The sequence below is a fragment of the Struthio camelus genome, chromosome 3 (assembly GCF_040807025.1).
Source record: "Struthio camelus isolate bStrCam1 chromosome 3, bStrCam1.hap1, whole genome shotgun sequence".
Taxonomy (NCBI): domain Eukaryota; kingdom Metazoa; phylum Chordata; class Aves; order Struthioniformes; family Struthionidae; genus Struthio; species Struthio camelus.
The window spans coordinates 70740758-70766708 of NC_090944.1; the positions used below are offsets into that span (position 1 = coordinate 70740758).

Sequence of the window (25951 nt, forward strand, 5' to 3'; positions counted from 1 at the left end):
AGTTTCTGAAAGGCCTGTCTCTTTATCTGCGTTTTCATTTACTGGGAAGGAATGCTTTTATCATTGCTCATTATCAGTGCTCAGGAAAGGTCACTGAACTGACAAAGATTGATACTGATTTTATTATGTATGATTTAACAAGAGTTCACTTTCATTCCTCTTAACTATGTAGACTACTAGGTGGTAAATTACAATTTCAAATGGATTTTTTGCTGGTTGATTTCACTTAAGAAAATGATTTGTTTGTGTTTCTGTTGTTTGCTGAGGCGGCCTTACTGACAGGAGTATACATGAATGTTGCTCTCTGAAGAATAGCCACTGTAAATTTTGTTGTTACCGTGGGAGCAGGGAATCAAATTACTGGAAATGAGTTTTGCAAGAACAGTATATAAGTGTGTAACTAATGCTTCTAGCAGGAACAGTAAAACACAAAAATGGATGTGATCCCAAGAGGCTTTTCAGAGATGATTTTCAGTCAGAAGTTGTAGATACCGACTCCTGTGCTTATTTTGGGTTGGGGAGGATAAGCAGACAATTTAAGAAGAAAAAGAAGAGAAGAGAGGCTTTCCGTTCTTTTTGAGGCCTACATTAATGTGTGCCATAACGTGAGTGCTTATATTGAAGATGTCCAGTTTCCACTGTAATGACTATGTATTTTCCATATTGCTAATATTTTCAATATTTTAAATGACATTCTTGGAGAGAATTTCAGCTCTATGCTTTAGAAACAAAATATTCATCTACTAAAGAGTGCTGCCTGGTTTGATCTTTCCTGTAAGTGTGGAATTGTAGAAATCAAAAGTGAATTAATTATCCTCTGACAAATAACCTGAATACGCTCCCAATGAAGCCAGAAATAGTTTCACCAGTATTCTCTGTGATGGGGACAGTGTCAATTACAATTTTTTTCGTTGTCCAAATTGAAAGATTGTATAACATTGTTTAAAGGGTCCTAGCTGCATGGGAGTATATTGTGAAAGGGAGAGAAGGGATGGCAGGGAAATGATACTACAATTTTTTTGTGTGTTACAAACATTTGAAGTTATAGTTTATTATCAAAAATAATACTAGGCAAATTCTGTTCCTTTTGAATCACCTGAAAGTTTTACTTTTGACCTCAAATGAAACAGGAGTTCTGTATTGTGATTCCTGAAAATCCCTAGTGTACAGTTTTGTTTGTGGCAAGTGAGAAACTTCTATGTAACTTTAAAAAAAATTCTAACAGCTTATATTTCTTTAATTGCACTAATTAATCTTTGCCCACAGAGAAAATAAGTTGAACAACTCAGCTGCTCTCAGCTTTAAACTTTGTGTTAATTTGTTTTAAACAGTGATGGAAAATGCCCTAGTCCTGGTCATACAGGCATGAAATCTCCGGCTCATAATCGATCATCTGGGAAGTCTGTGTCAGAAATGATTAAGCAGGAGGATACGGAAAGTAAATCTCCTTGCAGGAAGCCCCTGTTATGTGATGTGAAAGAAAAGAAGCCATCTGGGTAACTATCAATTCCTTTCAAAGTATGGGTTGTTTGGAGACACTCAATGTAAAATGCAACTTACCACACAATAGAGTGCAATGATTTATTAGTGGAACTCTTGGCAGCAGCAGGGAAAGACATGAAGTTCTTCAGTTGTCTTTGTATTAGAAATAGGAAGAGAAATGGTGTCACAGTGTATGCAAGAAATAAGTAATGAAAATCAGAGAAAAAGAAAAATACTCCAAGATAGAGATAATATTGGAAGTTTAGACCTATGGGATTTCCCTACCTCTCTTTACAAATATGTTAGTGTGTATGTACAGGTATGTGCGTACATGTAAAAATGAGAAGTAAGCCCTTAGCTCTCAGGTTTTGAAATATATTTTTGGTAGAAGAATGGCATGAGATAGTTTCCAAGCTAGTACTGGAAAGTAGTATTTGTGATACAGAAGGGTTGTCTTTGCAACTAAGCAGATACACTTCAGGGTTTTCAAGAGGATATGTAAGGGAATAGGGTTCCCTACATTTTTAACTAATTGCAGTATCAGTGCGTTATTTAATTGTTTTTTCCCTTACAGAAACAGAAGTAAAGCACCCTGGAACTAGAGTTGTAATTCATTATATATTTACTGTAACATCACTATCATATGTTCATAATATATGAACTGTTAAGTGTTAGTAATAATACTAAGTGGCTTGAGAGACTTCGAAGAGTAAAATTTTTTTGGTAAATACCTCGCAGTAAAGTTCAGATGATAGAAACTTGCTGTTTATTTAAGAAGCAATTAAATCTCCTGAAATTTTAATCTAATCAGCCACTCCTTTCTTCAGTAAAAAATGTGTTCTTTGTTTTCTCATCAGCTGCAGTGAAAAAATATTGATTACTGAAGCACACTGAATAAATAATTTGTTCAGTAATATACAGTAATTTTATATCATGCAAGTAGTATTTTGCCTCTGTGAGATGCACAAAGCTGTGTGTGTATTTCTGTCTTCTGTTGAAAAAGCATCCCCTGGATGCTTAATCTTCATTTAAGAAAGAAAATATTAACGACATGTGACCCTGCATTATATTACCTGAATTGACTCCTCTTTAATCTGATAGTTAAATCTCACAGAGTTACCTTTTTCTGTTGATCCTAAAAACTTCTGCATTAAAAACATTTAAAAATGTGTGGATAATCCCATTTCTCTCCTTCGTGGTGTGTTCCAACAGATTGTTAAAAACATATACCTTATTCTTCATTTGAATAGGCTGGCATCCAGCTTCTAGCCGTTCAGTCATTTTTCTGCTTTTTCCATATGCAGGAAAGAATACTTAAGCGCCTAGTACTTTCTCTCCAGAATGGAAGCCTGTATTAGCCTTTAGATCAGTTTTGTGTACCTATTATCATTTTTTGGACTTACCAGTCCATTTTTTGGACTTACCAGTCCATATTGGTCTCTGAAGTGCCATGGACAGAAGAAAAATTCTTCCATGCTGCTACTCTTTTTGTAGCACTTAAGGTCACGTTAGTTCTTTTGAAAGAGTTGAACTGGAAGCTCAAGTCTAGCAGTTAACGTGTTGTTAGTTCCAAATATCATTTCAATATTCTTGCTGCCCAGTATAGAATCCCTACAGGCATCCTGCATTTCTTGTGTATGTATAACTGCAGTTGTCTTTAAGCAATTTCTTTGAGTCAGGTGAATTAGATCACTCTGGATCACTATCTTTTCATAATCATGCTACCAATACTTAAATTAACTGCAAATTTTATTAGCATTGCTTTATAGTTACTTACATGGATAAAACAAGGAATAGCATTTTCCTAGCATCAGATCCCTTTAGAAATCTTATGAAAGACACCTGATGATGATGATTTTCCATGTTAAATCTTTCCCAGAGGTGGTTCTTTGCTTGCCCATCGGTTGATATCCCATGGCATGTGTGTATTTACCTCCTGTGTGAGAGACTAGAATGTCTGACTAGCAAATAGGCTTATACAGACGTTTAGCTGCTGAAAACTGTGCGAAAACTGAGCATAAAACATCTATGTAACTGGTGGAAGTATAGGCATTTCCTCTCTGGCACTCTAAGCAGTTAGTGCAACTTTGGGTACAACATAGTAGAGTTTAGATATATAATTCTTTCTTTGTATTTGCCTGCTGATCTCTATGAATGTGTTCAGGTAGGCAAAGCGAGGTATTCTTCGATGTAAAGATATTCCAGCAGATAGTTTCTAAATTGTATATATTTCCCTAGCTTTCTCTAGCTCCCTCTCAAAACTTTTTTACTTCTCTCACAGTAATTAGGAAGTAGTTCATATGAGCTTTATGCCTTGACAGTAGTTACTATTTACAATTGCTTCATAATCTTGCATCATGATCTGGTTCTCTGTACAATGGTGAGTCTTTGCTGTTCCTATACATTTCTATATCTTTTTCTATATTTTTCTTTTATATTCTTGTAAATATGTGAATTTAAGTAGACATCCATGGATGAAAATGTTCTTCTAGTGTCCTCTGCATGTTCTCCTCTGCCTGCTAAAGTGATTTGTGTGTCTTGGATGCTAGATTGTTTTTATGCTTCAACAACCTCCATCCCTTCCTGAGATACTGAGTTACAAACAACCCCAAACTTTAGATCAGGCCTGCCTTCAAGTTTCTGATTAGATGTTTTAATTCTCTTAAGGAGAGCTTAGGCACAGTATCTGTGAGTAATTAATAGGTAAGTCTTTATAATAATTTTAGTAATATTATTTCAGTAAAGATATTTTTTAGATCCAGAATTGCAAGTTTTAAAAGCTTTTAAGATTGTAGATGATTCTGCGGCAAGGGGCATGAGCAGAAAAGTCTGACAAATGCAAGGATTATGTGGTACATGGAATCATGGTAGACTGATCTCAGCTTTGGGTATAAGACTTCCCAGAAATCACCTGCTTCATTTATAAATACTGAAAAATCTGTAGTTCAAAATAGAAGTAGAATTTCCTGCAAGTATGAGCCTCTATGTCTACAGAGTACTTAAGTGAGAAGTTCTTCAATCTGATCGTTTTCTGTGATGATCAAAGATCACCGTAGATCTGGAGCGGATCTATATGGCATATAACAAAAATCTTCATAACAACAGACCTGACTGGATTGAAGGAATGGTTAGCTTTTCCAGCTAATTCTAGATTATTTGGTAGTGGAAGTTGCTTAGGATTTACATTTTATAATTTGCATTACAGTAGTACCTGGTAACGATAATAGTCACCCATTGTGTAGCCATTACACAAAGATGCGGAAGACTGTATTACAGCTAGTGGCATCAGCTTAAACTAGACTTGGAACAGGTGCAGAATTTATGCTTCTGTATCAGATTTTTAAAAAGTCGAAGTTCCTCAAGAGTAAGCTTAGGTTATTCAGGACTAATTCAGGAAAAAAAAAAACCAGTATCTGTCACTTTCAGACATATCCCCACACTGATTTAATATTTCATAGTGATGAGATCTGTCATCATTTAATGCTGCATCTCATTCAAATATGTCAGATAAGGGGGCCCTAAACTTGACATTAGCTTTTATGCAAGCCAAAAAAAAAAAAAAAAAGAAAAGAACATCTGTCCTGGAGAAAAAGAGAGGGATAGAAGAGAGTCTTGCCATATCCTCCCCATCCAAAACTCTTTTCTGCAGCTAAACTTCTTGTCACTTATTCAGGATTGCAGAGGTAGAAAAGACACCATCCAGTATTATCTGAATTGGATATAAAATCATATCCTCAAGTGGTCATGGATCTTGAACAATTTCTCTGCCTTATAGCTAGGCACTTTCCTGGAGAAATTTGTAGCCAGCTTCAATGCCAGTCCCAGATTTTACTGAGCAGATTCTTATAGGGAGCATAGATCAGACTGGTGAGTCCTCCTGCATGTAATAGAAAGAGTAAGCTTTCCTAAGATATGACACTGAATTAATTTGTAGTTCCTCAGCAGAAATAATATCTTCAGGGAATATTTCAGGCATTAGTATTGTGAATCCTTTGGATAATGTTCCGTGTGATAGGAATGTCTTCCTGTAGGCTAGAATTGTTCATCAGTGAAGCCTTCTAGATTCACATGATTCAGATCAGCCAATGGTTTACAAAGGAGACCAGCAAACTTTTTCAGCTTTGAAAATGTTTTTTCGTACCTCATGTCTATATAGTCAAAATCTTGGTGGAGAACTCTATATCATAGTTCAGAAGAGAAACAAAGTAATTCTGTGTCTTCTCAAGAAGTTAAATAACTGGATATGCTTGGAAGGCTACCTATTCTGTTACTGGAAATGAGATTATGGGAAATGATCAAGCAGTAATGGCCCCCTATCAGTATGACTTTTTAAGCCACACGCTGGTAAATCAGAAGAGATAGTTGATACAGTTTTATTTGGAAGCTCAAAATGTGGCAGGAGACACACTTGCTGTATCAGCAATTCTTTCAAAAAAAGCAGTATAATAAATAATATTATTATTTTTTACTCCTTGTTTTTCCCAAAGTTAGTAATTAGCTATGTGGAAAAAGTACTGAGTAATACATATTTCTGTACTTTACTGCATGTAGAGCTAGAATGCCTAACAAACTTATTTTCATGGTATTTAGCAATTGAAGATCTACAAACAATTTTTAGTTTACAAAATTATAAAACAACATTTCTCTCTATTTTTGGGAAGAGTATTTTTGAAAGAAACATAAATTATGGAAGAAGCATTGAAATTTAGCATGAGACTAAACTTACCTTATTTATATTTTCCAGCAGTGTCTGAATCTGTGGAATCAATAGAATAAGAATATATTTTTTGAAGTAGTTACTGTAACTTGTCCAGAGAAAATAACATGAAGAATATCAAATGGAATTAATATTTTATCAATAATAATCAATATTTCTGATCTTAAATAGGAGTCTTCATAGTAAATTGTGCAGCCTGTGAACTTGTATGTGCAAATTCTCCTTAAACTGAAATTGAATTTAAGAAATATGGAGTATAGCTAAGAAAAAAAAAAGTAAGCTTTTAAGAATAGTTTGAAGTAGGTGCTTCAGAAGAAGTAGAAATTTTTCCTTTCTCAACGTGTTTATGGACGTAACTTAATAAAAAATCTGCAGAACTTCTCTGTGATTTATTCTCTCTGTGGTATGAAAATAATTTCCATATCACAAATAACGTTCATTAGTCATATTCCAGTGAATTTAAACAGGAAAAACAAAAGACAAAGAAGAGAGTTTTGTGGGTAGTTCTGAAATGACTTATGTTAAATGATAGTGTCATTCATCATTTTAATCATAATTCTGGTAAGTTCGTTTTTTTAGAAATAAACACTAACTTTACAGAATCTCTCTTAAAACTTAATTAAAGAACGATTTATTTGGACTTTCATTTTTCAGAGGGTGTTATTTTTATCAAGCCCTGAAAGAGCAAATTATCTGTTCTGTGTGTTCAATCTCACTCAGGTAATAACAGCCTCCTGCCAATTTTGAACTACCCAGAGGCTTTGTGTTTGATCTGTTTGATTGCACTGATGCCTATCTGAATTTCATACTCCAGCTTTCATGTTCTTTATGTAATCCAGCATAGTCAGGGAGGACTTTTACCTGAATAAACTTCCTTTTAAAAAGGCATGAAACATTCTTCACAACATTTGGTGAATATGAACTACTAGAGTTATTAAACATTGAGCATCTGGTTATTGCAATACCCAGTGAATCTTTTTTAGATGTGTGTTCAAAGTACACATGCTTAATTGAATTCATAGATATGCCTACTTGTGCGCTTTTTAGCTTCTGAGTTCCTAGTATGTTGTAATTATGTTTGACTTTAATACAGTGTGCATGTCTTCATGTGCCAGGTAATCTTTTGTTTCACAGAAGTACTTGGTTGAGAAACCAACTACATATACAACCAACCTCAAGATTTAATTGTGTTAAATCTAAGTGGTACTTAGAAAGCTAATTTCCAGTTCTCCTTCACCTTTCGCTTCCCTTTCCCCTTCCCGCCAGCAACCGATTTCTGTGCCTGCAAACTAGAAAATCATTTTGCAAACCAGTGTATGTGCATAAAAACTGCGGTCTGTTCCTGAGATTAAAATTGAGGATAGAGAGGCTATGTGTCTTCACAGTGGCAAAGGGATTTCACTGTAATAGGTGTTACACTCTGGAAATAATTATAATTAAGGAGGATGGGTACACAGTCTTGGGGATCAAATGATGCTAGCTTATAAAATAAAAATCAACTTATCATCCAAACCTTCCCTTAAACCTTTCAATTTGTAATATTATCCTATATTTAGCTAGTGAGACAAAATTTTTGGATGTATGTTTCTATGAAAATTGTCCTGAGGAAAATAGGAAGATGGGTGTTTCCTCACAGCTTTTTTATGTCGAATTGCATTAGTCATTTACTTTGGCTCTGGAATTAATTGCACTACTCTGTTGCATCATACTTTAAAAGATTTCTGTATTTGTGGGTTGGAAAAATCACTTTTCAGTAAATAAATAAAGGTGGTATATATGAGAAAGATGATATGGAGAAGTAATTTGTGCCAAAAGAAGGCAAATTAGCTGTAGCGATTCCTTTGGCTGCACCTGTCATACCATTATTTGTGTAGTGCCAAATGCTACAGTGGCCAGATTTCTGATCCGTGGTGTTCATTTTGCGCTGTTTATAGTGTGCCTGATATACTTAGGTTGATGTCAGGGAACCTGCAGTTCCCACCTGGTTTATTACCTAAGTGTTTACTCCTCTTTAATAGATGTATATATAAATAATAGAATTAAACAGGTCTATTTCTTCTGTGAGTTTGTGTTATGAGGCTGGCTAATCTTCATGTCTAATACAGTGTTAGCTCTAAGGTTCAGGCTTTTTTATACATTTTGGGGGCATTTTTAAAGGTGTTCTTATTGCTAGCTTCTCTGATATCTATTAAAGCATGAGTTCATGTAGGAGGCTTTCTTTTAGTAAAGTCTTTGTCTGGTAGTTATTTTTACAAAATGAGTATTATGTACGTAGTATCTGTGAGACTTCTGCATCTGTGATGTTTTACTCTGAATTAGACCAAAGTGTTCTCAAGGTATTAAGGGGGGAAGGAAATAAATGCACACATAAAGTCAGCAAGTTTACACAAGCTTCATTTTTGTAAGAAGCCAGATAGGAAATACCTTCTGAAGACAGAGTTTGAAAAGGAACTTCTTATGGGCTAGAATTAGGATGAAAATACCCTTTTCCTATAGAATTTTCCTTCTTCCCACTTCTCTTCCCTATTAAGAGGTAGGGCTGTCCCTCTGTGGAAACATTTGATCTGGCAAAGCTGAGGGAGCAGCCACAGTCAGCAGGCAAGAACGATGGCTTTTTCAGCCACCCAGGAAGTAATACAACAAAAATAACAAAAAAACCCAGCTATTTTTCAGTGGGATAACTTAACAGCTGCATAACAGTGTGTTGGTACAGTGCAGGAGTTTGAATGGGGTGGAGTTGATGACTGGGCAGTAAAAAAGGAATAGATACTGCTTAAGACGGCTCCTGAAACATGCCTGATTGTGGGAAATGCAGCATATATGTGTGTCCTCTGCTGTGGACTCATCCACTGCCTTCATATATATTTTTTCCAGCTATGAAGTCAAGTGCGTTGATCTGACTTATGTTTAATTTATACTGCTTTTGAACCTTTATTTAAAAATTCATGTCCAGAGGTGTGTTGCCATCTGTGTAAGTTAGAAATTAGACCCTCTAATTTTTTGTTTTTAATGTTGATACAGCCTTCATTATGTGGGAATCCTGGAGTGTTAGTAACAACTCTTGTATAGTTAGCAAGAGGCTTTATCATGCTTAGTGATTTTTATGATATAATAAAAAGGGAACATCTTGTTTTCCTCAGTGGAGTGCAACAAACAAAGGACTCCATAAAGAACAGAGAGCGTGAAGAAGAGGAGATGGAAAATAAGCTGCTCACTTCAAATGAAATTAAAGGTAACTTGGCCATGCTTCGTTTGTCTGATACGAAGATCTGTAGAACTAAAGGAGTATGATATTCTTTTTAATTCTTTGTGAAAACTTTGCGACATTGCGACTTATTTTCCACATGCACTATTTGTCTCCAAAAATCTTTTGAGAGAAGCACTTTTACCTCTTTGTTTCTTTATCTTGTAATCAACAAAGGATTTGCTAAGAACTTTTTACAGCTGTAAAGATGAGGGCAAATCAAATGCTGGTATAAAAAATTTCATTTCAAGGTTATTTTTTCCACTGGCTTTAACAACAGATGGTTAATCCAGTCAGAGTTGTACAGGTGTAAAATTAATCTGTTGCTTCAAAAGCTTCATTGAAATAGAAGTTAAAGATGCAGAGTTTATCATTTACACACTGCAGTCATAATGCAAAGTTAAGGTGGCTTATTCTGCCCAAACTCAGTCTGTTATGCAGTCCGATACTTTCTAGCAGTCCATGGGCAGAATGGACCTTTTGTTTTTCATGTGAGTTGGGCCTGAAACCTAATTATCCTCCGTTGAGAGGGATGGCCGAAGTTTTACTGCATTGAAAAACTGGAGATGGTTTCCTGGAGGGCCACCAAGATGATTAGAGGATTGAAAAAATTGATATATGAAGAAAGGTTGAAAATTTGTTTTGTTCAGCCTAGGGAAGAGAAAGCTTGGGAGGATTACTCACAGTCTTCTGATAACTCAGAGGTATTTAAAGAGAAGGTGGAGGTGCTCTCTTCTCAAGGATGCATGGTGACAGGACAAGGGGCAATGGGCACAAGTTGCTTCAGTGGAAATTCTGTCTGGATGTGAGAAGACAATTCTTTACCATAAGAAGAGTTGGAATAGACTGCCCAGAGAAGTGGTGGACGCCTCCTGCTGAAAATATTTAGGAATTTAGGACCTGACAAGATAACTTGTCAAGGTATCTAAGTTATCCAGATAACCCTGGACAAGTTATTCTAATGCCCTGCTCTAACAAAAGGTTGGACCAGATGATCTCCAGAGGTCAATTTCAGCCTAGACTTTTCTTTGGTTCTTTGATTCTGTGTGATTGTGTTATTGCTGAGTCAAAACTCTTGACCGTTCACCGACGTAGCTGGATAGATTGAGGTAACTGCTCATAATTCATCTTTATCCTACATTCAAAAAGAACACAGTACAAAAGCAGAACATCACAGTCTTACTTTTGAGTAATTGTTTTCCATGCATGAGACTTAATATGTCAGACTACTCAGTTACTGAGCTGAATGAGTGCATCACTTCAGTGCAGCTTTTGATGCAATAATATTTCAACTCGTACGGACGGGATCGTTGAGAAACTAGGTGATCTTCATTTCATGATTTAATTCCTGAACTTTTTATATTTTTCTTCAGCAATTGGTTGTACCGTACACCAAATTGCACCGTAAGATTTTCGTCAGGAAACTTAAATAAGACTTCAGTAACTGTAGTTTTTTAAGGGCTACCTTACCTTTTAAACAAGCTCATCTTCATTAAACCCTAGAAATTCCTGTGGACTAGTAGAGCGTGATGTAAGCATAGCACAAAATGAAGGCAGTGTTTCGGTTTTAATTATTAACCCTTTAAAGCATCTTAAAACAGTGCTTATTTGCCCGCACCTTTCAGATGGATGCAAGAGGCACTCTGAAGAGTGTGTAAAGTATGAAAGATTCCGTCTAGTACGAGAGCTATGCAAAGGGTGGAAAAATACATGTTATGAAGGTATTTTGAAACATGTTGTAGGTCAGAGTTCTGAAGAAGAAGAAGAAGAAGAAGAATTAAAAGTAGCATCTCTCTAAAGCAAGTAAAAAGAAAAACAGGTTTTGGTCATTTGAAGTATTTTGTTTCAGTAGAATAGAAACATGCTCTTTTGACGTTGATTTGCATTATATAACACTACACAAAAATTTTAAGATACCAATAGTTCAGAATGTTGTAAATTATCAAATTTTTCTTTTTTTTTAATGCTAAGAAAGCTGGCCTGATTTTGTAAAGCATTTCGATTTTGGCACAACTGAATATTGACTGAATTGAAGTAAAGTTTCACCAACAAGTTTTATTTACTATTTAGGATGCATTTCTGTGTAGGGTCCTGTAGAATTAGATTTGTAAAACTAGAATACTTTCTTACTTTGTTTACAGAATGATTCCTTTAACCTCATTTATATATGCCTAATATTGTGCATTATTCATGTAAATGTACCACAATACGTAAACTTTAGGGTGGAAGTGGATCTTTGAGTTTGTGTTATCATAGCCACAGAAAGCTCAAGCTAAGGTAATTTCAGTTGGGCAGGTTTTTGTGGACTGTGACTATTGGCAACTGAGCTTATTGCCCTGATTTTTCTGCATGTCACTTACATTATGGTTCCCTGACATATTTTTGCCGTGCTCATTTGATCAGTTTTCTACTGATACTTTAGAAAATGTGAACTGTGCTTCTGTCTTCCTCTTTTGGAGAAAGATTAGAGCCAAAGAACTCCGCTGAAATCAGAGCCCCATAATACTAGCTTTTGTATGGACACAAATCCTATGTTTAAAAGTTTGATGTGGATTATGAGCTAGAAAATGCAGGGGGCGTGAACAATGTTAGGTGTCTCCCAATGCCAAAGAGTGTTTGCCGTTTAGCTTCTCTGAAAATTTAAATTACATTTTATTGAAAGGTACCTAAGAAGACAGAGATGAAGTAAGGAGTTACAGATGTTTCAGGGAGAAGGATAACAAGGCACAGTTAAATATTAAATAGAGACAGGTGGACTGAAGCTGAAGGAAAATGTCAGCAGAGAACAGTGATTAGGATTAAAATCTGTCCTAATGTTGATGTTACTGCATCTGTTTCTGCTATCTTGCATATAGAGCTGGCAGAAATTTTGTTTCTTCTCTCATCTGGTGCAAGGCAGTCTCTGTGGCTCTGTGCTGCAACTGGTTGCATGGGGCACCCCAAGGTCCTGTTCTCTGACATGTCCAGATTTGGACTTTATTTTGGAGTACATCTGTTACCTCTGGCCCACAAACACAAATTTCCTTTTCGTTGAAACCAGAACATACAGAGTGAGAAAGAGTACAGCGTGAGGTAGGGAGCACATTTTTATGTGTAAACGCAGAAGTCTGGTATTATGGATAAAGACTGAAGGCAAAATGCTGCTTTTTGCACTGTCTTTGGAAGAAGTTACCCCAGCTAAACCTAAACTCTTTGCCAGGGATGTGGTTGCCCGTGCTGTGGAGTTGGAGGGTTTTTCTTAACCTTGCTTAATCTGGTTGAGTAAATTAGCATTTTACATGCTCATTTTGTGCAATTTAATGTGAGAGGCAGATAAGGCTGCTGATAAGCAGAGGCATTTTTGCCCAAATCCTCAAAAGTATTAGACACTGAATTCCTTTTCATGTCAATTACTAGAGCTCTTGAGTGAACAGATGAAGGACAAGGTTTAGCATTAGGAAATGCCACATTAGTGAACTTACTTGCTGCTAATGTCATTCGTAACCAGCTGAACTGTGTTTGATGAAGATTTCAAAAAAAATCACAGCATGGGACAGAATTTCTACTGGAACAGTTAAAATTTGACAAAGCTATAAACTACAACTACTATGGAAGAGAGAGAGATTATCTTAGCTGTCACTGCTGCTACCAGCTATGCTGTACCTATGTACTCTTATGTATACATATGTTTCTACACATGCAGCAGAAATGCTAGGAGTGCAGTTTGCTTGGAATTTCCTTCACATAATATTATTGTCTGTTATTTGTGCTACAGTGTCAATGTAGTACATGCGTTGCAAATGGAAAACAAAAAAAAAAAGCCTAATAAATGTTAATTTTTAGAAAGAAAAAATCAGGGGGATAAGGATGGGGAAGTGGCTCAAGAAAACGAGGACAAAGCTATTGTTCAGTAAAGCAGGCTTTTCATTCAGCATGCATGCTGCCTCATGACTTTTTTTTTTTTTTTTGTCACTGTGAAGTGCAGGCATTTAAGGGAATCAGTTTTAAGAGTAAGAGTATGACACTGGAAAAAAATTAAGGAGTTTATTTAAAAATCTAATCAGTAGGCTGGCAATCCTCACTAAATGGACGAGGAGTCAACGTCTGCGTAACGGATGTTGGATATAAAGTGAGGCTAGCTCTTGAAAACGGCAAAAATTTAAGATAGTGGAACAGAAGCAGCCAAGAGGAAGGGAGATCAAAGTTACCAGCTTTGGAAAGAACTGTACTGCAGCATTTTGGAGAGACTGTATTTCTCTAGGCTAGAAAACAGGATGTTGCGAATTGTCATGTGCCATTACATCCTGAAGGGGAGTTACAGCTAGAGAGATGAAGAAGAAAGGCAGTGAAGATTCAGAAAGAACCACCATAGCTTGTGTGTGAGTCTGGAGTGTGGCCTGATTGGAAGAACGTGTAGTGGTCCTGAATGATGAAGAGAAGACACAGGAGAGGATGCAATGCCGAGTTCCGTGTTCTGGTTTTGCGGTCTGGAATTTGGAGTGATAGGGACTTTGGTCTAGCTGAAAGAAGATAGGTCTGGGGCAGAGATTTGGGATTTGTCTAACGTAGAGATGTAAGTGTTTAAATTAAGAGAATCTGGCAGTAAAGCTGTCAGAGATAAGATTGAGATGATTAGAGATACTTTATGGAACTCCTCCTAATGCAGGGTGGGTGGGGGGAGGAAGATTTTTCGAAGGCGATGCCATAGGACCGTTGAGAGGTGTAGACTAGAACAAAGTGAATCACAGAAACTGGGTAAGGACAAGACTACATAAAGGAGTATTGAAATGGAAAAAAAAGGTCTGATAAATCAGGATGGACAAAGATCAAGATTTGCGTCGGAAGAGCTCAATGTGGACTTAGATAAGAGTAGCTTCAAGTGAAAGGGGCAGAAGCTAGGTTGAAACTGGAGGAGAATTCCAGTGCTCATTTGTGGATGATTTATAGAGATGAATGGGAGAAAGTCAATAATAGTACAAAATTTGAAGAGGCGAATGAACTCGAGAATATTTTCTAATGATGGGAGAGATTGAAGTATATCGGTTTGATGAGCTTGGAGAGAACCTTAAGTAAGGTTTGAATTGAGATGATGCTGAGGGTTATAAGTTGGAGTAACAGGCATGATAGTGGTGGGAAAGATTGGCGGGAAGCAGCTAGGGAAGAATGAGAGTTAAAGGTAGTTGCAAGAAGGAGATGGAATGAGATCCTTGGAGCAAGGTTGGAGGGAAGAGGGGGCACAGAAATCTTGGGCATCTGGAAGAGCAGAGAAGGATGGGGTTAATGAAATGAGGGCAAAGAGCAGATCAAACTGAGGTGTAATTGCATTTTTTCGATCATTTGGAGAGAGAGGTGGGGGCTGGAGCAGAAGAGAGTTTGAGAAGTGAGAAAGACATGCTGCAGAGTGGTGTGAGCCTGAGAAGTAGATTTGTTGATGCAGAAGAGTACAAACTCATAGTGAGGAAAGTTGGTTTATTGCAGGATTTCTGCAGAGACCTTTCTCGACTTTACAAGTAGGAGCAAAGGAAGCAGGTGTGCAGATGCTGGAACTGGATGGTGGAAACTAGTTTCAGGATGCTTTTACAGCATAGAATAACCTATATATTGTAGTGGCAGAGTAATTCCCTAGTACCTGCTATGCCTGCGGAGCTGATATTTACCAGGTATTTTTCCTTCCTCTTCTCTCCCCCCCACACAAAAGAAACTTTATGCTTAATGCAGTTCTGCTGCTCTGCCTGAGTCTACCATAGCAGACTGCTATGCTGCTTTAGCTGCTTCTGCATTAGCAAGTAGTATGACCCAGTAGAAACAGGTTTATGAAGTGAAACACGTAGCGCTGAGGACCACTGTGCAGATTATCTGAATTTCAGGCAGTTAACTTCTTGAGCTTTACTCATCCCATGCACTGAATGCCTGTTAGTGATTGGAGCACACTAGATGTGCTCCTGGAACTCACTTCTTTCTGGTTTAGTTTCCTCCCAAATAAATCCAGCGTGCATTCTGAAACTGCTTCATGCAGTGAATCAAAGTGTGGTAAGTGGGAAGATGAGGAGAGTCACTTCAAAAGCATACTCCTAACTTGAACTGAAACACTAACGTAGATACATCGTCTATTGGCCGCACTGTGTATTCCAGACTGGACCCCTGAGCTGGCAGAAATCTGTAATATGAATTTGTGCTCTAGTTGTCGGGCACAAACATATAAAGACTACAAAGTAAAAGCAGAGAGAACAATGAATAGCGTTTTCCCCAAAATGAAAATTGAATGGAGCTATAATGGCAGTGAGCAATCCAAACAAGAATAGCACAGAGAGTGTGAGTGATTGTATGAAGTCATGTTAGAAAGGAATATTAGATATAGATTCTGTGTAGGCTATTTTCATTCAGAAATGAACTCCAGAGGTTTTCCACAATTTTACTCGGCTAATGGGAAGCATTCAAGTCTGAGATCATAGCAGGCATGTTGCTTTTGCATTTGCAATGGAAATGCAGACCTGCTCTAAATGAACGTAGATGTCTTACGTAGGTTGACATCATTCAAGACATGCCTCTTCACGCTTTCCTCCTACACACATCCGCGATTGCTCCTGCACTCCAGACAGTAGCAGCAACAGCTGTAGCCGTCCTCCCACCTGTATGTTAATGTTTGAGGCAGGTGTGATGAGAGCCTCTTTCCTGGCATTATGGATAAGTGTGCTAAAACAGGGAATGGCCTTGCAGAAAGCCCAGTAGCAGCAGCAGGGAGGAGTTAAATTTTATTTTCCACATAAAACATTCAGTTAAAGTGGGAGTGGGGAATTTGCAGACATTTGTGGGTTTTGCCTCAGAAGTACTGAAAAATGTCTTGTTATGGATGAGGCATAAATGTTGTGTGGGCTGTACAAGTGATTCACCTTTGGAATTTTGTAGCAGTGCAGTGCTAGTTTTGATGAAGTTATAGCAGCTCAACCTTGGAATTAAGTTAGTTTTTGTTCTACTGTGTAACTATTAGCTGTGGATGTGATTTATTTTACCACAATATTTAAAATTATATAACCTATGGTGTGGACACAGTTGTGTTGGCATTGAACTGTGTTGTGTTGGAAGAGTTTTTCCATGCAAGAATGGTTACGTTTGTGTAGAGCCAGTATATAGAGCCGTACCAGTGGAAGAGGAATCACACTGCTCCTTTAATTCTGGTATAAGCAAAGCTGCACAGCTTTTGTAGGGAGGCCTGGCTGTATCCACAGAAATGAAAGTGATTTTACTGTGACTGATCTCATCACTGACTGAGGGATTTAATGCTTATTTTAACTTTCTGCAGATGTTGAAGAACCCAGTACCCAAAGGCTTTTCCCTCAACCAGTAGTTGTGTCTTCCAAGTTGCAAATCCCTGGCCTACCCTTGCGCTGGGAACAGCAGAGCAAGCTCCTTCCAAGTGTTGCTGGGATCCCAGCCAGTAAAGTTTCTAAGTGGAGTACAGATGAGGTAGGTTCCCCACTATCTTCTGTCCCACTGCTCTTGAATTTTTTTAGTTGATTCAGAGCTTTAGATTAACGCCATAAGTAGTAGTCCCAACGATGCACAGGTACTCAGAGGGTTAGAGTCAGCCTGACTTAATGTAACTGATCCTCAAAATGCCCATTTGGCTGCCATCCAGCCTGGGAAGCAGTAAGTATTCATTCATGTATCGATATGTATGTGTATATATGTATTCATTGGCATTAGAGGTAAGTGTATGGCCCACCAGATTAGATGCTCAGGGTATGTCTACACTATTGACATCTAGCATCCTCACAGACATTTCCCAGGCACAGTTTAGGTGCTAGCCCCTGCTAGCCTTACTCCTCTGGATGTGCACGCTGTTTTGGAGGGTGAGAGTATAGTATGAAGAGGAATAACACGGGTGTGGCCAGACCATGACATGTGATTTCAAGGTCAAAGACTTCTAACTGTTTAGGTGTAGTAATGCTTGGGTAGTCAGGGTCTAGTCCTTGATCAGAAGTACCTGTGATTAAGGCACTTTTGTGGAGGTGTGACAATTCGAGCTCTAATCAGAGGCAGAAGAAACATGAACTTTGAAGAAGGATTTGCTGATCTCTGTGCTGTAAGGAATAAAGGAGAGGAAGGCAGCAATGATTTTTGTTTGTGAGACTCGCCAAGAGAGGATTCATGGCTCTAAATCGGGAATGGATAGAAAAACCTGAGTGGTTTTGAGGGAGTTAGCCATATCCCACTCTTAGGTGTCTTGTGGACTAGGATGGCATGTGCTCCTTCCGTTTGCTGCTCCTGTGAATCCTGTGCTGAGATGCCCAGCTGCATGACTCCATGCATTGATAGAAGATGGTGGAAGACCTAATTTGAGGTTGCAAAAACAATAGCTAAAAACCTTTGCTTTAATGCTTGCCAGTCTTTCTTAAGACTATTTTGAGAAAACACTGGTCTTACGAAAGCTTTCATTGTATTCTTTGGTGGCAGGTTTCTGAATTCATACGGAGTTTACCAGGATGTGAAGAACATGGCAAGGTGTTTAAAGATGAGGTGGGTGAATTTTATTAAAAACAGACACAGAATACAAAACTTAGTGGAAAATTAATTTTATTTTATCATTAAATATACATAAAAATTATGTATGTGCATAAAGCACATGTTTAAAGTCAGAAATAAATGTCTGGAAGATTAGGTTGTTTTGCAGGTCATGGAGTGTGTAACATAAAAGTAGCTAAGTGTCAACCGGCTCTCTTGTTTGTTTATCTAGTTTTGTTACTGCAACTTAAATTACGTAGAACTAATGGACGAAGAGGAGGAACTTAATCACTTACTAATGCTCTCTGTTAATCTGATTTGAGGAAATTTGTTTTTATAAGTACATGCTTTATGTTTAATGGGATGTTCATAAGAAAAAAAAAAATAGTGGTTGAAGTTAGCCACCTGTTAAAACTCTGCATCTTCTCTAATCACACTTAACTCTTGAAGTTCTTCCTCCTGATATAGCTAGGCTGCGTGTATGATTTGAATGACCAGGAAATGAGAATATCTGAATACTTCTGACTGGGTTCAAGGGAGTATGTACCCACTTTGGGAACACCCCAAGCATGCATTTCTGGTATCTGAAAAGCTTGCTATGCCAAAATTGTCATTGGGAAGTGATAGGGCTTTTAGGAATAATAGATCTTTTTAAGCTGGTTTGCTTTTTGTTGTTTTTTTCTCCCTCTCAAAGGCTTGATAGTTTCAAGAAGGCTATTTGATCATAAATTGTCAAAGTGGAGAGTTCAGGTGCCTATCCCAGCCAGACCACCTGAGTGGGCAGAATATGATCCTGAAATAGCCCAAGTCTACCAGCCTTTCAAGTGTAGAATAAGTGTGGTACTTAAACTTGAGGAGGTAAATGCACCTCCTGAGGAAAATATGTACAGATGATAGAGAGCCAGGTAACCCTCTAATGTGACAGACATTTTCAGGCTGTGCTGTAGACTTTGTAATGACTATTACAGTGGTGTATCAAAGGACTGATAGGCTGCATCTCTGGCCATTTTGCACTTGCTCAGCTTTTAGGTATTTTGCAATTGTAGTATGATCCAGACCTAGCTCAGTCCCTGGGTCATTTAGGGAGTCTCTCCAATGAATATAAAGATTAATAAAAGCTGGCATGCTGCTAAGCAAGTCAGCAGATGGGAAGTGCCACGGGGATGGATGAATCTTAAACCCTTTCATACTCAGAGATGCAAGAAAACACTTCCTCTCTTTAAGATTGACCTCTCAGGTTTTGTCTATGACTAGCAAATTAAATCTAGGCCAGTGAGGCCAGCTAGCGTGTACTGGCCAACATCCATGTGTTTAATATAGATATAGACTACCTGTTGGAAATGATCTCTTAACCATGCTAACTTCCTGAAACAGGCCTAGAGATCGTTTCAGAGAGTGTCACTTGGCCTGTGCCAAAACCATCCGAGGGGCCATTCTCTGACACTGTTCACTAATATAAACACTATTTATTACTATAGACAGAGCCTAAGAATTACAGGTGCCTAATCTCTTTTACAAACAGAAACTGATACTATGCAGATGTTCAAAGGTACTTCTGGTCTTTCACTTTACAGCTCAGTGACTGTAGGCAAGCAAGCAGTACAGCTGGGGGGTTCACCTTCATTTCCCAATTAATGTTTAGGTATACATTAAAATAGTCATTGACGCATCAGTTCAGTTCTCCACAGTTCTGGGTAAATGCCTGAACCATTAGGCTGTGGAGTCATGGTCATTCTTGCATTTACGCTCTTTCTTATGTCCAGTGCTTATACCATTATTCTAACTCTGACAAAGGGGCCTGAAAGACTTTCATTCTGGAATATGCTGTCTGGGTTGTTACACTAAAGGTCTTTCAGTAAGTGGAAGGTGTTGGTTCAAACTTCTCCTGCTGTGGAAACAAAGGTTGATCTTTCTGCTCTTATTAAGATGTTGCAAAAAGATGGGCATCCCCACATTACCATAGTTTTGAGCCCACCCAGTTAGGCTTTGTGCGCAAAATCAGTAGAAAGTAATTGTGGTAGCGGTGTGATTCTGTTCTCACTGCAGTGTTTCTCAACTTAACAGTGCTGTGGTGTACTTTGTAGTCTTCCTTTGCAGCATATCTGACTCAGAAAGTCTTGTGTGCCGGTCTTACAGGAAATCATTTACACTCTCTAGCTCAAATTAGTATCTTTAAGGCGAAACGGTGCACCTAATTTAACCACAGTTGGCTTTTAGTCCAAGCTGTCTTGCCTATGTTATGGTGAAAAGTGACCTAAGTGACCTGAAGTTTACACAGAATTATTTGCTCCAGTAAAACGAAAATCTTTTAAGTCCGGACTTTGCCTTGTGGCTCTTCACGTTCGTGCTTTACACTGTCTCCTGCCAACACAGTGACTTGTTTACAAGAGAATATTCACTAGTTAAATTTACTAAAATAACACTAGTAGATTGAGAGAAAAATGTTTAGTGTTTTCAAAAGTTTTGTCTGTGTTTTTAATAGGCAGTTTTACCTAGCCAGTTCCTTGTTTACATCAGGGACCACGTTCATTTTAATTCTTTGTTATTTTACTAAGAAAAGGAGGCAGTGGAAGAGAGCTTCAGTTCTTTGGTTATGAGTGAAATGCAGCAGCTTTCCTCCGAAGGCTTGCCATAAAAGGAGTAACGGAGAGGTTAAAAAAAGTGATTGTGTTACAGTGCAGCTGAATTCTACTTCGTGTACCCTTTTTACTTTTTAGTAGCTTTTACTTTATCCCATGAGTATGAAAATAAAAGGCAGTTAGCCAAAAATTAGCCAAACAGTTCTTTTCAAATAGAAAAGGGATTGTCGTCCTATTGTTTTGGACTGGCTCATCTGCCTAAGAGGTTTAAAGCAAAATTGTGCTGAAGTTTGAAAGCATTTGTATTCAGCATTCCTTTATACCCTGTCTGCAATTGCTTGAAGTTTCTTTTCCTGTATCTGAAGCATTTATTTTGCTGTACTGTGAGTTCTATTAATAGCTGTATTTGTTTTTCTTTTAAAGCAAATTGATGGAGAAGCATTTCTGCTAATGACCCAATCAGACATAGTCAAAATAATGAGCATTAAACTGGGACCAGCCCTAAAAATCTTTAATTCCATTCTGATGTTCAAAGCTGCAGAGAAAAACTCGCACAATGAACTTTGAAGATAATGGAAAATGTGTACAAACCAGCTTTCTCCACGGGAGCTCATGTTTTATTCAAAGCACAAAGACTCACTAGAACTGTTGAATAAGGACTCTCAGAAAAGAAGAAAAGTAGGTTCGGCACTGGTGGACTATTTATATTCTCCTAGAGCCAGTACACATCTGAATCCTTCTGGGAAGTGCTCAAGCTTTTAAGAAGTTACTGCATAACAACCGAGTCAGCTAGTCTTATTTACCAAACTAATGGCGCTAATTTTCCATGGATGGTTAGGATCACTGACTTTCTCTGGACATCAACAAAACCTTCATTAATTATTTATGCTGTATTATATGAGGGAATGTTAATATTTTTTAAGAATTCTTGAATTCTACTTCATGTACCCATTTTACTTTTCAGTAGCTTTTACTTTGTACTATCAAAATAAAAAACTGGTTGGCCAAAAATTAGGCTACAGGTAGCCAGATGAGACTGTTATGGCTAATATGAATTTGTGCCATAGTTTAAAAACGAAACACTTAATGCTACATACGTGACACTTTATGCTACAGCGTATAACTTTACCGATTACAAAAATGTCTGTTTGCTTGTAACAAAACAAACAAAAAAACCTTGTTGGGGGTTGAAATTATAATGCATTTTTGATAACTGAATGTTTTTACTTTTGCACGATTACAAAAATGTTATGTGAGTTTTTCCACCAGCATCTTTAATGTATTTTACCAAAAGATCAGTATAGAGAAGGCTGCAACTGAAAAATAAAGTTTGACTTCATAGAAGACTTTTGTTCATGCTGCGCAATAGAGTCCCAGCTTTTTACGTGGGAGCCTGCTACAGTCCTTCAGCACATGAAGGAAAATACGTGTATTTTGAGGTGAGAATATTAACAAAAGTTACCACAACAGTTGAGAAAAACAGTGTGCTAAAGCTAGGACAGCTACTCTGGCTTCATGCTCAACATATGCTTGTTTTCCCAAAGGTGGGAGAATTATTTAACCCTCCACTTCCTAGATTGAAAGTCTGTAATATATAAATGAATAAGGCATAGAGGGAAGGACAAAGCAAGGAGGAAAAGGATACTTAAATGCATATGGTGCATAAGCACATCCAGGGTGAAAGGCATGAACTTCACCAGTTCGTCAGCAATGCTGCAGGTTCCACCAGCAGGTTCTTAGGTGAGGCACCCTTCTTTCTTGAAGGATTATTAAAACAATTTGTCAGGGAAAGTTGTTGCACTTGGTATATATACATAAGATGTAAACCGGATGCACTTTAAATTGGAGAAGGCCTAGCTACCTTGTATACTGAGGATTGTTCCAGAATTTTACTTTTGCAAGAGGAGGGAGAAGAGCTGGATCAGGTTTTCTGGAAACTTTCTTTTTAGTGCTGAGGTGGGCAATTGCTCGGCCTTAAGAGTTAAGAACAAACAGAGCATCTCTGTTGCACAGAACTCAGAGAATTTTAAATCTTCCCACAGTTTTTGCTAGGTTCTTCTTTGGCTGGAGTTCCTCAAGATTCCAAGAACTCTGTGTGCCCCTTCCAGACCACTTAGGTGACTGGTACCTGCCATAATATGAGGTAAAACAGGGTCAGTATGAAGTAAGTTGCATTGCTCTGTTAATTTCCTTCCATAGCATTGCATAAATAATATTTTTACATTTTGTTCAAAATTTGTACATTCAAATTGCACTCTTATTGTACGACAATACAAATAAAATCTGAATTGGAGATGTCTGTTACATTTGTGTATGCCTACGATTCTCACAGATGAACCCTGCTGTTTGAGAGGGTGGTGTGGAGTAATTCCTCACTGTAGTTCAATGTGACCATGTTTTCGAAAGAGCAACTTAGCTGCTGCTCTCTGCCTTCTCGCAAAACACTTGTAAGGCTCATAGGCTGCTTCTTGTTAAAGTCAGAATCCCACTTATGGTCCTGGATTTTATCAGTGGTGACAGCGGAAGTTGCTAATGCAGGAAGTAAAATGCCAAATTTGCTGCCGGCTTTCCTTCAAAGTAGTTAATTTCCCTGAACCCTCGCGCTCTGTGTCTCTCTCCCAGGTGCTGGCTCTGTAGCCACAGGTATCTCTTCCTCATGTTCTCCCTTCCATGGCATTTCCCATGTAGACCAGTGTACCCTGGTGGATGCTTCTGTCCAACGGAGAGCCTGGACACCTCTGCCAAACTGAAAAGCAAGAGCCTGAACCAGCCTTTCAGTGAGAACGAATGAAGAGATTTGCTGCTCCAACCACTTTTTATATACCTACTAACAAAGTACTGTGTTTAAGAAATGGGTTCCAATTAATACCATTTACAAGATGCAGAATAAGCCTCTATTAAATGATACAGCGTCCAATTTTTTTTTTATTCACGCAGCTATTACAATAGTGAGGACACGCAGAATCATTTACTTTCCATTTGCTGGATTCCTCTTTCACATGAAAGATACGAATATGTGTTGAGGTAACAGAACATAGCAGCTTCTGCTACAGAGGTTACACCTAACAAAATGAATAAGAAACTAAAAGTGCTCAGAAAACCTACTGGATCTTCAAAATGGAAATTGGTTTGGTTTTGAATCTTGTGTTGGCAGCAGTCCAGCAATTACCTGTTAAGGGTGTACTGTGATTTGTATGGGAGCCAAGTAAGTATGCTAAGACTTTAGCAAGAGAGTCTTACCATCAAACACAGTATTATCTCCTCATACTCCCACCGTAATCTCTGCACTGGCCTGAGCCCTGCACAGCCAGGTTTAACAAAACTTCTGCAAACTTGCAAGGTGAGTGTTTAAATAGTAGTGGTGATCACGGATGCTGTTTTGCTGACATGGACATTTTTGGAACTGGTAAAAAATTGATCTCTGTAGTGGAATGGACTGTTTAAATTAAAAGTCCTTTTTGTTTCTGCATAGGGTAATTAATGCAATAGTTCAAGTAAAGTTTGCTGGCTGCTTCTACTGCCCATCACTACCAAACTTGTCTGAAGCCCGGCATTATCAGGCTGTAACCCCGGGATCTCTCCTGACCTGCAAGGCTCGGGGAGATAAAAGGGCTGTGTAAGGGAGAAGAAGAGGCTATTGAAGAAGAGAAGACACGACCTTTGTTCCATGTGGGCACAGAAGAAATTCACCATGTGGAGAAGGCCAGTTTTAACAAATTCAGAAAGGAATGAGTAGCTCTCTTCCCCAGTGCCAAAGCTGCAGTTACAAAGGCACGTGGCAGCATCCCAGATGATAACTCAATCTTGCTGCTTTGAGAGCTCATCTTAGAATTTTGTTAGTAAATTCAAGATGTTTTTTTTAAAAAAAAAAAAAAAGGACTAATGTTTCATGCATGGGGAAAACTGAAAGTTCATCATCCTGCAAATTAAAAAGCAGGCCCACCATTTTAAAATGCAATAAATTATTATAGTACACTTTCAGTGGTCATAATATAGCGAAATGGTGGCAACATGCAAATCTTTAATTTGTGACACTTCATTAAATATATTAACATCTGAAGCAGCAAAGTGCTTAATTCACAAGTGTGATTATTTTTTAACTCTGACAGTCAAAACGTGATCTGAATTTGGAAAATGCTCCGTTTGGAAAAATAATACACAACACATGCAGTAAACTATAAAATTTTATTCTAATGCTAAAACTGCTATAGAATTTCCATTTAAAATAATGAAAATGCTCAGGTTTTAAATTTTAAAGAAGTAGCCAATACAATAAAAAACAGACATGATAAAACACAACTGCGTTATAAATGTTGATCCACTTTCACTAGAAAGACTGAGTGATTGATCTTCACAACAACACAATTACTTTTTGACGGAATGTCAAATGCTCCTGCAACAAGTGTTGTGCAGACTATCAAATATTGGGATGTTTAGGTAGCTCCAGTCCTCTCTTTACCTGGGCCAGGAGGGATGGTGACCCACTCATCTCAAAGATCAGAGACTGCAGGAAGTTCAGCGTTCTATGGATTCTCTTTGGACATGGGATATCAAACACATGAAATGCAGCCACCAAAGCTGCCAGAGCCATGGTACAGTCATCGAGCTGAGTTAGCTCTTCTTTTTCTATATACAGAGCAAACTCGCATGAATTCACATTGAAGGGTTTTTTTACTTTGAGCACTGGTGTTATCACACCCACCTGCAATTGGAAAAAAAAAAAAAAAAATTCAAATGATGCCACAACATCACTGAATTATAAGTTGCAATAACAGTTCAGAGAGTTAAGTAAGCTTAATAACAGTGCTTTGAATTTAGCTAGTATTTCCATGAATATTTTATGCAAAATGCAGGCCAATGATGTCACCCCTTTTCCAGGAACTAAGCTGAGCCACCAAAAGGCCAAGTGATGTGCCCAGGCCACTCATATGAAGACGAGAGACCAGGGTTGCTGGTGCTCTGTCTCCTACCTCCTCATTCACTGCAGCAAACAGACTGGAATCATCTCCAAAGACATCTGGCAGAAGTAAACATGCAGCAGTCATTTTCATATCTGTCGAAGGCAAGGGTTTCTACTAAATTACAAATGAAAACATTCTCATGCTACAGTATCAGCCTGGAAAAAAACAGGTTGTGGCTTATGAAATTATTGTTAACAGCTCAGCAGCAGAACTATTGTTCCATCTGTTTTGAAAAGTAGATTGTACCATAAGTAAAAGTTTAGGTGCCGCAGCTTCTAATGGGCAGTAGCATTCAAATCATTCATGACACTCTGCTACCCAGTACTGTGGCTAAATTTGTCTCCAAAGAAGTAAACAGGCTTAGAAGAAGTGAGTGGTTTCAAGTGGAGTTTGCTTGCTGGGTTCCCCCTGCCCCCAAACTCCTCTCTCCCCCATAATCTCTGGGGAGCCCTGTAGTCAGAGGTGTTCACTCCACAGCGAAGGCTGC

General features: G+C 38.1%; 2 protein-coding genes across 16 annotated transcripts in view; one reads left to right on the plus strand and one right to left on the minus strand.

The window, feature by feature from the left end:
* L3MBTL3 (L3MBTL histone methyl-lysine binding protein 3) overlaps positions 1–22696 on the plus strand; it is a 91560-nt gene extending 68864 nt beyond the window's left edge. For all 11 annotated transcript variants that reach the window (XM_068938267.1, XM_068938272.1, XM_068938266.1 and 8 more), the window contains 5 exons: positions 1332–1496; positions 9340–9431; positions 16723–16886; positions 17877–17939; positions 20927–22696. In XM_068938267.1, the coding sequence (XP_068794368.1) occupies positions 1332–1496; positions 9340–9431; positions 16723–16886; positions 17877–17939; positions 20927–21070 (628 nt within the window). In that variant the 3' untranslated portion in view covers positions 21071–22696. The remainder of the gene's footprint in view (positions 1–1331; positions 1497–9339; positions 9432–16722; positions 16887–17876; positions 17940–20926) is intronic.
* SAMD3 (sterile alpha motif domain containing 3) overlaps positions 22670–25951 on the minus strand; it is a 71021-nt gene continuing 67739 nt past the window's right edge. For 4 of the 5 annotated variants that reach the window (XM_068938279.1, XM_068938278.1, XM_068938277.1 and 1 more), the window contains 2 exons: positions 25474–25556; positions 24671–25205 (listed from right to left, as the gene is read on the minus strand). In XM_068938279.1, the coding sequence (XP_068794380.1) occupies positions 24921–25205; positions 25474–25556 (368 nt within the window). In that variant the 3' untranslated portion in view covers positions 24671–24920. Of the gene's footprint in view, positions 23250–24670; positions 25206–25473; positions 25557–25951 lie in introns of those variants that run through there. The other variant, XM_009688802.2, reaches the window with a different exon arrangement.